We start from the raw sequence: 11,209 nt of genomic DNA on the forward strand, positions 1-11,209 counted from the left end.
CTGGGATTTCACAATAACGGGTCTTACTGACAGCAGACTGCTGCAAGCAGAGGAAGCCGGTAACTGCTGGAACAACCCCGTGTGTAGAGGAGGACTTTCAGTTGTTGTTGTTGTTGTTGTTCGTCTGAAGATATTGTCGAGAGACAGAACATTCTCCAACTGGTGCTGTTTGGGTGCAACTGATGGTGTGAGGACCCGGTGAGGGAGACTCATGCGCAAACATGCGGGTTTTTCTCCCTTTGCTGTGCGTTCTGTGCGGCGCGCAGGTCCGGGGCATTTTCGAAGGAACCTGTCCCAGAAAAGGTAATAAGAGTTATGGTTTATCCTGCAAAGTAAGTCAAAGCAAGCAAGACGGGGTTTGAGCATGTGTAATAGGTGTTGACTTACTTTTTGTTCTCTTATGGTCATTTTTCACAAGACTTACTCAAATTGTTGTCAATCAGTTGATCGAGCTGTGCTCTGTAGCTGCTGCTTACTTTGCGATGTAAAGACAGTGACACTCATCGTTTAGCAAACGTTGTTTACTTTCCGTATTTGAGATCATATTTACAAACGTATTGAGAAATTATCTGTATTGTCATTCTGTGTTTGTTTAATTACATCTAAATTGCTGTTTTGTAGCTTTTGTGGGAACTCAAATTCGAGATATTATTTTTTTTCAATCCGTTTTGGTTTTCTCCAGACGTTTTTTTCTTGAAGGGGATGAAGTTCCTTTTACTTTGATGTCAAAATGTCTGCACTTTAATTATCCAAATTATTAATGCAGGTCAGACACATTTTATATACTGGGTCAGGCAAATCAAAACGATAGAATATGTGTAAATGTATTAAACCTAAATGTTGTCCACACACAGTAGCACATGTGTTGTTCTGCCTTCTCTCTGCTGCAAATCCTTTAGCTATTTCCATATTTTTTTAGGGAAGAAAGACGGAAATATAGGAAAGTGGGATTAAGGGAGAGAAAGTATGTTTGTACTAAGGGCAATGGACTGGAGGGTGCATACATTTCTCAAGTCATAATTGGTTGCGTGTTGAGTGCATTCAGATAATCTGTGTATTTAGGGAATGTCAGAAATGTAAATAAGTGAGAGACTACAAATAAAGGGCATCATTTAGGACAGAAAAAGAAACAGTAAAAGAGGAAGTTAAGAAGGAGTTGGTTATTTTGTTTATACGCAATGTTGCATTCTCTCTGTGCGTCGTTGACATTAACCAATACTCAAAATAAAATAATTTTGTGCAAAATACTGGTTGAATGTACAATAACACAATTCTTTCCCCCACTTAATATAAGATGTGTAAATGATGTTTCTTTCTGCACAGACCCTCCCCCTGGTGTGTTGGTTGTATCCCCGGGCAGTAAGTTGGTGTTGACCTGCAGTGGCCGTGTGGAGGTGGACGGAGTGAAGGTCAGCTTTCACAGAAACAGTTCAAACAACAGAAGAGGGAGTTCTTCTAATGCAACCCCAACCACTGTAAACAGTATCAGCAAAACTGGAGTTTGGATGAAAAGCGAAAAACATACTTTGAAAAATACTGTGAATGAGGGATACCAGTCTAACTCAACTTCGGCTGGAGACAGCAGAAGCCTCAGACTTACAGATACGGGATATACAACACGACCAATTAGACAACTAAAAGGTGAAGAGATGGATGGCGTGGGCGATTATGAGGAAGAGGAGGGAGCGGAGGAAGGGAGCAGAGTGACAAGAGGCATAAAGTCAAGGCTGCAGTGGAAGTGGAACAGTAGGACAGTGGGGAAAGGAGACAGAGACTGGGGACAAACCACAATTGAGAGGAGAGGGACTGCACTGTCTCTGTCCCCGGTGAGACTGGCTGACTCTGGGAGGTACACCTGTTATGACAGAGGCAGAGAGAGGTTCTCCTTAAAAGTCAACGTTGCAGGTGAGTCAGAACAGCAGTGAAGTTGAAGTTATCAGTGTCAATTTGATTTGAACCATGGGATATTTGTCCTTCGCTCTTTCATTTGTCATATCTTATTTTCATTTTCAAAACGAGACAAAAAGTTTGACATTAGCGGTTTGTTTTCTGTATAAAATACAGTATTAGTAAGACGTTGCAAAGTGCATTATGTTGCAAATTCAGAGTGTATATGAAAGATGTAATGCTTCAGGATGCAGGTGTAGAACAATGATGCACCACATCATATATTCATGAAGGCCTTGATATAACATTATATTATGAATTATTTCATAAACACATATTTACATAAATATATACGTTCTTTAATGCATATGCTGGTGCTATGGTGTCCTGCTTTTCTCTGTTTTACATCATTGTTGATTCAATATTTTAGTATTTTTGATTGTTATTTGGACAAAAATCTCATATTGGACTCTCAGAAAGTATTATGGCTGTTTTTTTATATTTTTAAAACAGCTCATTAAAAAAAGATTTTAAAGTGTACTCCATACAGCAAACATAATTGAAAATGAACTGAATGATGAGTATACAGTATCCCTGCATGTCTTCTATACGTGTTAGATCCTCCTGAGACTCCCAGCCTGTCCTGCTACAAAAAGGCTCCCAGCAGTAAGATTCGTTGTGAATGGGCCCCTCAGAAGCCCGTCACTATGTGGCCTACCTGTTATCTCTTACTCAGGAAAAGGTAAGGACAGACACTTTTTTTTTTACAAATATAACATTTGGTCCCAGTCTAAATAGAGTAAAATCTACTCTTGCCTCAAAGTTAATAATTCAGAGTATTTTTTACTCTACATGATGATGTAGTTACTATGATTGGACTCAACTCTAAATAGAATTCTAAATGGAATTGGATTCTACTCCCTTCAGCTCTCTTCTGTCCCGTAAACCGTCAGCTCGTTCCAGCGTAGCGAGAGGTTTCATGGCGGCGGAAACAGAACTTAAGGAACCGTAGTCGGTGTGGTCACGCTGTTTTACTCCAATAGATTTATAGACTTTACTGGCTACGGCTAGTAATTACGCTCCAAAATGATGAAATATTACCCCTTGAGAGGAAAATAATAGTAACTCCGGAAAAATTACTACCCCGTTTTTCCTGTGCACCCAATGAATAACTTATACATGTGTGTGGAGATAGTAAATAACACTTTTCAAACAAACCTTTAGCAACATTACAAACCGATTGAGATGCAGTTTCTTTTCAGTCTCCGTGTAAACTGACCTGTACTATCTACACGTACATAGGTGTACAATAATAAGAACAATTGTAATGTTTCCCCTTTGACACCTTGTCATGGTTTATCCCTGCTACACCATGCCATGCATTTCAAACTAGACTATTTCATATGTTGTGTTGAATGTTTTAAACTCCAAATTCAAAGGTTAACCATAAATTATGACATTTTGTGAAGAAAAATGCTTAAGTTTTGCAGTTGAGACATTTTAAATAGTTGAATGGAAGTGCTGGGAGAAGTTGACGATTTATAGAAACCGTTGAATGAAGTATTGGTTGAATAGTTGAGCATTCAGTTGAAATTGAATTTATACGATTTAATTAGACATCTGACAGAAGAGAAATAACCGGAAATAAGGGGAGAGGGTACTCAGCTGGACCACTAAGCCACCCTGGCACCCCAGAACAAATATTTGTAATTTACTTTACATATGGGGTTAAAACAGCAATACAAGTCACCTTCTCTTTATCTCACACATCCTATGTGAGTGAAACAGTTTTTCTCTCAGCCCCACAGAGGCGTTCCTTCGATCGCGGTGCTCCTACTCATCTCGGCGCTCCCGCTGTTGGTGTGCTCTGGACCACAATGAGGACGAGAAGAGAACCACTCACATGGCCTACCTGTGTGTTACGAGCGTCGCAGGAAACGCCACCAGCGCCCTGCTGCAGTTCGAGCCTCTAGAAATTGGTACGTTTGTTGTGTCGAGACAGGTGTGTGTCCATGCCACGTGTGTTTGGTCTGATGGATAAGGCTTACTATATTCCTCCTTCCTCCCTCAGTAAAGCCTGACCCTCCATCGGTTGTGACAGTTAGACAGGAGGAGGGACAGGAGATGAGGATGACCGTTACCTGGAGTTTGCCGAACTCCTGGAATTCTGAAGAAAGCTTTTATGTATTAACCTACGAGATCAAGTACCGCCCTCTCAAGTCCTTGTTACTTCATAGCCAGGTGCGGGCTGCTAGACAAATACTTTCTGAGCATGTGTGTGTGTGTGTTTACTTTCCACCTGTTCACTGTTTGTTTTTGTGGCCTGAAAACAGTCCGGTGACGTCGATGTGCGTTTACCTGGTTGTCCCTCTGTATGTGTCCATGTAGGTACAGGCGATGAAGGAGTGCTCCTACACAATCACTGATGCAATACCTGGTGTTGAGTACTTGATACAACTCAGAACCAAGGAAGAGTACGATGGTCATTGGAGTGACTGGAGTACACCTGTCCATGCCAGCAGTTGGTTGAGGACAACAAGTAAGCACACATGCACACATTCATACATGTATTCAAAATATGGACATGTAAAAGAAACTTCAAATTAGTATTTTTTTTTTCTTGTTCGTGGGCCAGCAGGCAGAAAAGGTATGTTATTGGTTTTAGAGACAGGGAAGTGACGTCGATCACAGGGACGTGTAAATCATTGAGCTTTGTCATCTTTGTCATACATGATCCACCCTGGAGGCAGACAAATGTAGCCATGACGACCAGAGGAGGAAGGGCTCCTGTTTCCTTCCCGCATGATTGGGTTTTACAAATCACCTGTTCATAATCGCCCTCCCATATGTACTTACTTTTACCCCTTCCAGTTAATACTGTCAAGCAGGTCATAGACAAAAAACTGGCACATACAGTATGTCATACGAGAAAATATAGAATATTTTATAGAAGAGTTTATTTTCTCTTTAAATAACTTTTCACTCTAGAAAAGGTCTCTAGATACAAAAAAAATGTTTTAATGAGTCTTGAATCCAAAGGTAATGTTTTTTTTAAAACAAAATGTGACTATATAATTAATAATAAAGAACATTATAATAACATACAGTAACTCTGTCTAGATCAGTGGCTCCCAACCTTTGCTTGTGATGAGATGAAAGACTTCGGAGATACAAATTATTTTGTATCTACAACTTTTTGAGCATGTGTGTGCTACAACTGTTTTACTTTTCATACATTTTCCTGTCTAAGTTGTTGATAACATGTCATCTGCATGGATTTCTCTCCCCTCAGCTAAAGGGTCATTTGAGTCGTTGGAGGATGACCTCTCTGCCACATTGGTGAGAGTCAAAGTGACACTCTTGCTGCTGCTGCTACAGTATTCATTGTTGTCCCTCCTCCAGTACCTCACCACGTCTCTCCTGTTACCTTCTCTAACCTGCAGTTTCCAGTATACACAGACAACGAAGGCAGCTCTGGTACAGATGTTGAAGTGTTTGATGGTAAGATAGCTAGCAGACAGTACAACATTTTGGTTAATTAGGTGTGTGTGTGTGTGTGTGTGTGTGTGTGTGTGTGTGTGTGTGTGTGTGTGTGTGTGTGTGTGTGTGTGTGTGTGTGACGAGGGGGGGAAAGACGAGAGAGAGGGAACTCTTAAATGCTGTTCGTGCTGAAAGCCCCCTCTGCCCCACTGGGTTTCAACAGGAAGCCATGTCATCATAATAACTGAGGCTTGACAACGAAACAAGCCACAGGAAACATGGCTCAACACACACACACACACACACACACACACACACACACACACACACACACACACACACACACACACACACACACACACACACACACATTCAGTTACACCCATACACATATTACATGGATGTTTTTTCAGCTCCATTAGGATTTCTCACAGTCTCCTCCTGTCTGTACTGCAGATCCTGGACCAGTCCAAAGTGGTGCGGAGGTGTTACGTCATGTCCTGTGGATCTCTGGTTCCTTTGCTCTCTTGTCTCTTGTAATTGTGGCTGTCTACATATTCAGGTATATTAACTCTATTTATATCTATAAAAATAGAAAATAGTATTTCCTGCTGTACAACAAACACGGATACATCCATAACATGATTTAGATAATAGCCAGTGGATGGATGTCCCGGTTTTGAAATCTCAGCAAATTATTTCAGTCACCTTCTCTCCTTTTCATTTCAGACACAAGGAAAGGTTTATGCGTGTCGTCAGAAAGTGTGGTGACTCTCCGCGGCCTCCGCCTTCCACCCCAATACCTCCAGAAGGACAGGCTCTGGTGACCTTTGTCCCTCCTCAGTTTAAAAAAAAACCACAGAGTGAAGTGGAAGAAGGGGAAGAAGAACAGCGGCTGAAGGAGAGAGTAGAAGCCATGCACTTCAACAACACAAGTTATTTCTTTCTGCATACTGATGAGCAGGCAGAAAAGGGAATACAAATAGCCAGTGTCAGAGATGACTAAAGGATATTGGACTTAAAACTGTTTCTGTTGGATGCAAACTCAAGAACCGCTTGTAACCTGTCTCTCTTTCTACTGTATCTTTAACTAATGCCTAAAATACCTCTCAACAACTTTTTATCATTGTATTTGTCTCAAGAGCAGTCATTTAGCTACTCTTTCTCATGTCTGTGCAAAGTTAAAGTGTGTTGATACACTATAGACTGTCACGGTTCCCCTGCAGCCCATTCCCTGGTTAGTCCCTCACTACTTAGGTCCCCTCACTTGCACTTGTCCTCTGCCAGATTGTCTTGTGTTTTGCCGACCAAGCTCTCCAGTGGTCCATTGTGTGTTTCCCTGTTCTGATCCTGCCGGTACTCCGGTAAAGGAATATTCTTTATTTCCTCTGTCTCGAGAGTCGTGCTTTGGGTTCCTGGTTTCACACCGTTACAGTAGACTATATGTAGGCCTCCTTATGGGTCTGCATCAAGCATACCACCTCATGTTCTGTTTATGTCCTATCTATTAAGGTTTATCAAATATATCACTTGCGTCCTGCCCTTTCAGTTTAAACATATTCTTTACAAGGTTTGACAAAGGTTTGACAAAAGTTGCTAATAAAAGCATTGGTTATCAGTTGTTCTGGACAACTGATAACCAATGCTTTTATTAGCTCAGCCTATTTAGTCTAAAAGGGAGGACAAGAGCTGATTGTCTTGATTAATGTTCTGTGTTGGCCCCTGAACTCCAGGCTCTAGGGATAATATGTAATAATACCGTTGTCATAATAATTGTAAGAATAACATCAATTGATATGGCCTTAAATTGTGTCAGGCCTTACGTTTTTATCTTGATCCTCTGATACAATACAGTTTTAAGTCCTCCATTATCTTAGTTTTGGGTTTATATGTATCCTAAATCCTAATCCTAAATTAATTATATAAAATAAAATGACCACTCAGCAAATCGGGTGCAAAGCATTGGTGAACTGCACTCATGGCACAGAGAAGGAGGAACAGCCAACCCGAGCAGCATCAAATAGGATTTTCCCTGACTACATAGCTAAATCTAAATAGTCCCTTCCAGAAAGAAATTCTAAACCTTATCAAATATATGTTCATGCGTGGTCATGTGGAATGTGATGGGGTAATTAGAAACCTTAATGAACAAAACAATTAAAACGTCGTAGGTTCTAGAGGTTGGAGGTTGGAGTCAAAAACACAGTGTTTTACCTTTGGTGTATAACTTGAATTATTCCTTCTTTAAAAACGTGGATTAATTACAACACAAGAAAATACCGGGAACTATGTTCCTGTCGTCTGCTGCCACCTCGCGGACGCAGCCGTAAATCGCCGTAGGTCGTTTCCACAGCAACGCTTGTTCCTAAACCGTGGCGGCTGTGTCATTAACACGTGACCGAGTTTGTGTCCTTATGGTTTCGACCCCTTGAGGTCAACTATTAGCCGAGCAGAGAGGATGGCTGCAAATGGAGGCTTGTCGAAGCTGGACGAGAGCGTGCTGAGTGCTGAGCAGCAGGAGAAGCTGCGACAGTTCAAGGTAACGAGTCCGAAACCAGCGACGAGCCGCAGCTCGTTGGTGGATATATATATATATATATATATATATATATATATATATATATATATATATATATATATATATATATATATATATATGTTCTTGTGATTTTAGAGCAAAACGAGAATCGATAACCAGAAGTACTTGAGGTCGCACCCAGAGGTGGAGGTGTTGATGGGGGACTTTCTGAGGTACGTTAGACTTCTCTTGCTGTTAGAAACACGTCAATGGCTCTCCTCTTGTTTCCCCTCCGAAGTAGCGTGGTGCCATCCTTGTTGTATTTAATAATGTCGTCTGATTTTTAAAAAAAACCAGCAAATAGACAAATAAGCCATCTAAAAGAGAATTACAGATGATGGTATTACTATATTTATAATTGTATAGTTTTGTGTGATGAAGGGGCTTTTCCCTTTGGAAATGCATATTACACAAATATCAGATGTAAAGTAAAACGAGACTATAACAATTACATTCTACACAAAATATTAATTGAAGTCTAAATAATTAAAATAAAGGTTTATGTTTTGAAATAAATGTAAACTGAGCTTGACATAACGATTCCATGTGTAGTTGTAACTTAGCACGGCTCACTTTTGGTTTACATTTAGTTTTCCTGATGACCAGAGCTTGTCTTTTTCTTTTATTTGTTTAGATTTTCAAGGATGATCAAAGGTCTGAGTTTGCTCGTAGCCAATTGTTTCGAGACATTTAAAAACATATTTGAAGCTGCTCTTCAAATCATACTTTAGTTGTAGTTACTATTTGTATTTCCTGTCCTCTCATAGAGATGTGCTTTGTAAAAGGCCTGCTAACATCCATGAGTTTGCTGCAGGTGAGTTTTGCGCGAGCGCACACACACACACACACACACACACACACACACACACACACACACACACACACATTCACACATTCTAATGTTTTGTATGTCACATATTTGTGTATGGAAGTCAAAATTTACAAGAGATCGATGAAGCAGATTTCGTTTATTCATATTTGTTGACAAGAAGAACCCTAAAACAATACCAGCCTTATCCTTTAAATGGACCCCAGGAAGAGTAGTTTTTGCCATGGTAGTACAAATCCAAATTAACAATACTGTGTCAATCGTCTTTTTCAGATCACTTCTCCAATCCAGATCTTCATGTGGTTATTGGCTCCAAAATGGAAGGAAATATGGAGTGAAACAAACCCAACAGTCACGATGCTTCTCCTTTGTGTCTTTCTGGACTCTATTTTAATAAAAACAAAGACACAAAAACGTTTACTTCAGTCCACTAATTGCTCAGTCCATAATTTTATTGTCAGATTTCCCATCATACACATGCAGGGAGCAGCTAATAGGGAAGATGGTAACAGCCGTTTCTAATGAGTGTGATTAAAGGTAAAACTATAACAGTATGGGGCCTTATTGAAGCAAAACTATTTGCAGATGTGTTTGGGAAGTTGGGTAACTGTATCTTAAATGTGTACATCGGAAATATGTAATTGTAAATGTTTACATATGTTAGCTGTAAGTATTTTGATCCAATTGCTGGAAAACAAAACAAGTAATTAGTTCCAGCACAAACACACACACACACACACACACACACACACACACACACACACATATATATATATATATATATATATATATATACACACATACATTTGCTGATTTAAAAATAAATTACTTTACATATTTAGAGATTCTCTTTTAAAAATGTAATTGCACAAACACGAATTGCAATACAGTTACACACACATTATCAAATATTTTGTCTTCAATAATGGTCCCATATAGCATCTAGCTGCCAATAAACCTGGACCGTAGCCTACTTTTGCAATGGCCCTAACGTTCAAATATTCTCTATGGACAGTGTGAATAAAGCTTGCACTGTGTGGTTAAAGCTATCTTCCTCTGTTTTTGTTTTTTGTTTTTTTTGACTACATATTTTCGGGGGGGGGGTTTAGCTCTGTATTTGGTTGTGGTGTGTTGATTTGATCAGCACATCCATCTTTACAAGCTTTCATTTGGAAGTGCTTGACTAAGGGTAAATAAAGGGTAAGGCTAAATAAAACAGGTTGCCAAAACAAAGTTTCACGTTCTATGTCTTTCTTTGTGACGGGCAGTATTGTATTCTCCTGCCAGTTCTACTGTAGCTCTCCCTCTCTCTCTCTTACACACACACACACACACACACACACACACACACACACACACACACACACACACACACACACACACACACACACATAGTGTCTTTAAATACGATGCACCTGCTTTGACTCGGTTTAGAACAGGTAACCACTCAGCGAACTCGCATGTGAGAGAGGAACAACACGCACATCTTTACTTTTCTGTTTTTGAATTCCATTGCTTCAAGAATCCACCTGGTAAGTAATAACTCATTTATACATAAATCAATGCGTTCTTTGTTTCCCTTTTCAGTCTTTGTGATGTGTTGATGGTTTCAGGTATATAAGTCATTATAGGTACAGGTATAAATGTGTTTTTAATATGTGATTATATACCCAGCAAATAAATAATTAGGCATTAAAACCGTATTAATAAAATTTTCTTTTTTAAAGTTTTGCTAATCGTTGGGTATATTTAAATGAGAAGTCGAATCAATGCAGCGCAAACAAATTGAATAAAGGCAAATAAGCAACATGCAAATGCTCCAATATGTCAGAGGCAATGTGAAATTCAAAGTTTGTGTTTGTGCAAAAGTGATGGAGGAAGAGGGAGGAGCAGACAAGCACGTCATATACTTTACCAAACATGTTTTTCACAGCATGTCCTCCTCCAAAGTCCATTGGGCTTCCTTTAAGATGAGTAACAAGGATGGTAACGAGATCCCAAATCCTCAGAGGAGGAAGCTTGTCAGAAAACTGGAGGTGGCTTGCTTGGAGACCGGTTCCATAACAACTAGTGGCAGAATAACAAATGAAATAACCTTTTGTTATGAAAAGAAGAAAAAAACATTACAAAAGGCAAATAATGCAAATCCAAATGACTAATATGTGTTGATATTAATGCCTTCTTTTAATTCTGTCCTAATGTTCAACAGGCAGATCTTTTCACTATGGCCTCAAAAGGAGGAACATCCATCTTTCTACTGGGCATTGTGGCCGTTGCAGTCTTGGGTAAGCAACAGCACCCCCACATTGATGGTCTCAAACCCAAATGCATGCACGTTGTTATTGTGCCAATTTGTGTAAATGTGTGTATTTTCATAATTATCCATTACTTCCTATTCAGCTATACCACCGGATTGGATGCATAATAATAAACCT

At 39.7% G+C, this 11,209-nt stretch overlaps 3 protein-coding genes across 3 annotated transcripts in view; all 3 read left to right on the top strand.

The window, feature by feature from the left end:
- Positions 1-135: 135 nt before the first annotated feature.
- On the top strand, positions 136-6,373 carry il6r (interleukin 6 receptor; the record flags this gene model as incomplete). Its single annotated transcript, XM_079227296.1, has 10 exons — positions 136-303; positions 1,324-1,905; positions 2,506-2,629; positions 3,688-3,866; positions 3,959-4,128; positions 4,276-4,426; positions 5,180-5,226; positions 5,331-5,388; positions 5,824-5,929; positions 6,097-6,373. The coding sequence occupies exons 1-10, from the start codon at positions 222-224 to the stop codon at positions 6,371-6,373; spliced, it is 1,776 nt and encodes a 591-aa protein (XP_079083422.1). The 5' UTR covers positions 136-221.
- Positions 6,374-7,825: 1,452 nt separating this feature from the next.
- On the top strand, positions 7,826-9,141 carry riiad1 (regulatory subunit of type II PKA R-subunit domain containing 1; the record flags this gene model as incomplete). The annotated part of the gene is made up of 4 exons (XM_079227809.1): positions 7,826-7,906; positions 8,042-8,118; positions 8,713-8,759; positions 9,048-9,141. 4 exons carry the CDS (start codon positions 7,826-7,828, stop codon positions 9,110-9,112), a joined length of 270 nt encoding a protein of 89 aa, XP_079083935.1. The 3' UTR covers positions 9,113-9,141.
- A 1,567-nt stretch (positions 9,142-10,708) lies between these two features.
- otoa (otoancorin) overlaps positions 10,709-11,209 on the top strand; it is a gene marked incomplete at both ends in the record, with an annotated part of 10,513 nt that continues 10,012 nt past the window's right edge. Inside the window, 2 exons of the mRNA XM_079227297.1 lie at positions 10,709-10,795; positions 10,984-11,059. Of these exons, the coding sequence (XP_079083423.1) occupies positions 10,709-10,795; positions 10,984-11,059 (163 nt within the window). The remainder of the gene's footprint in view (positions 10,796-10,983; positions 11,060-11,209) is intronic.

The sequence above is a fragment of the Taurulus bubalis genome (genome assembly GCF_910589615.1).
Source record: "Taurulus bubalis genome assembly, chromosome: 12".
In the NCBI taxonomy this organism is placed as follows: domain Eukaryota; kingdom Metazoa; phylum Chordata; class Actinopteri; order Perciformes; family Cottidae; genus Taurulus; species Taurulus bubalis.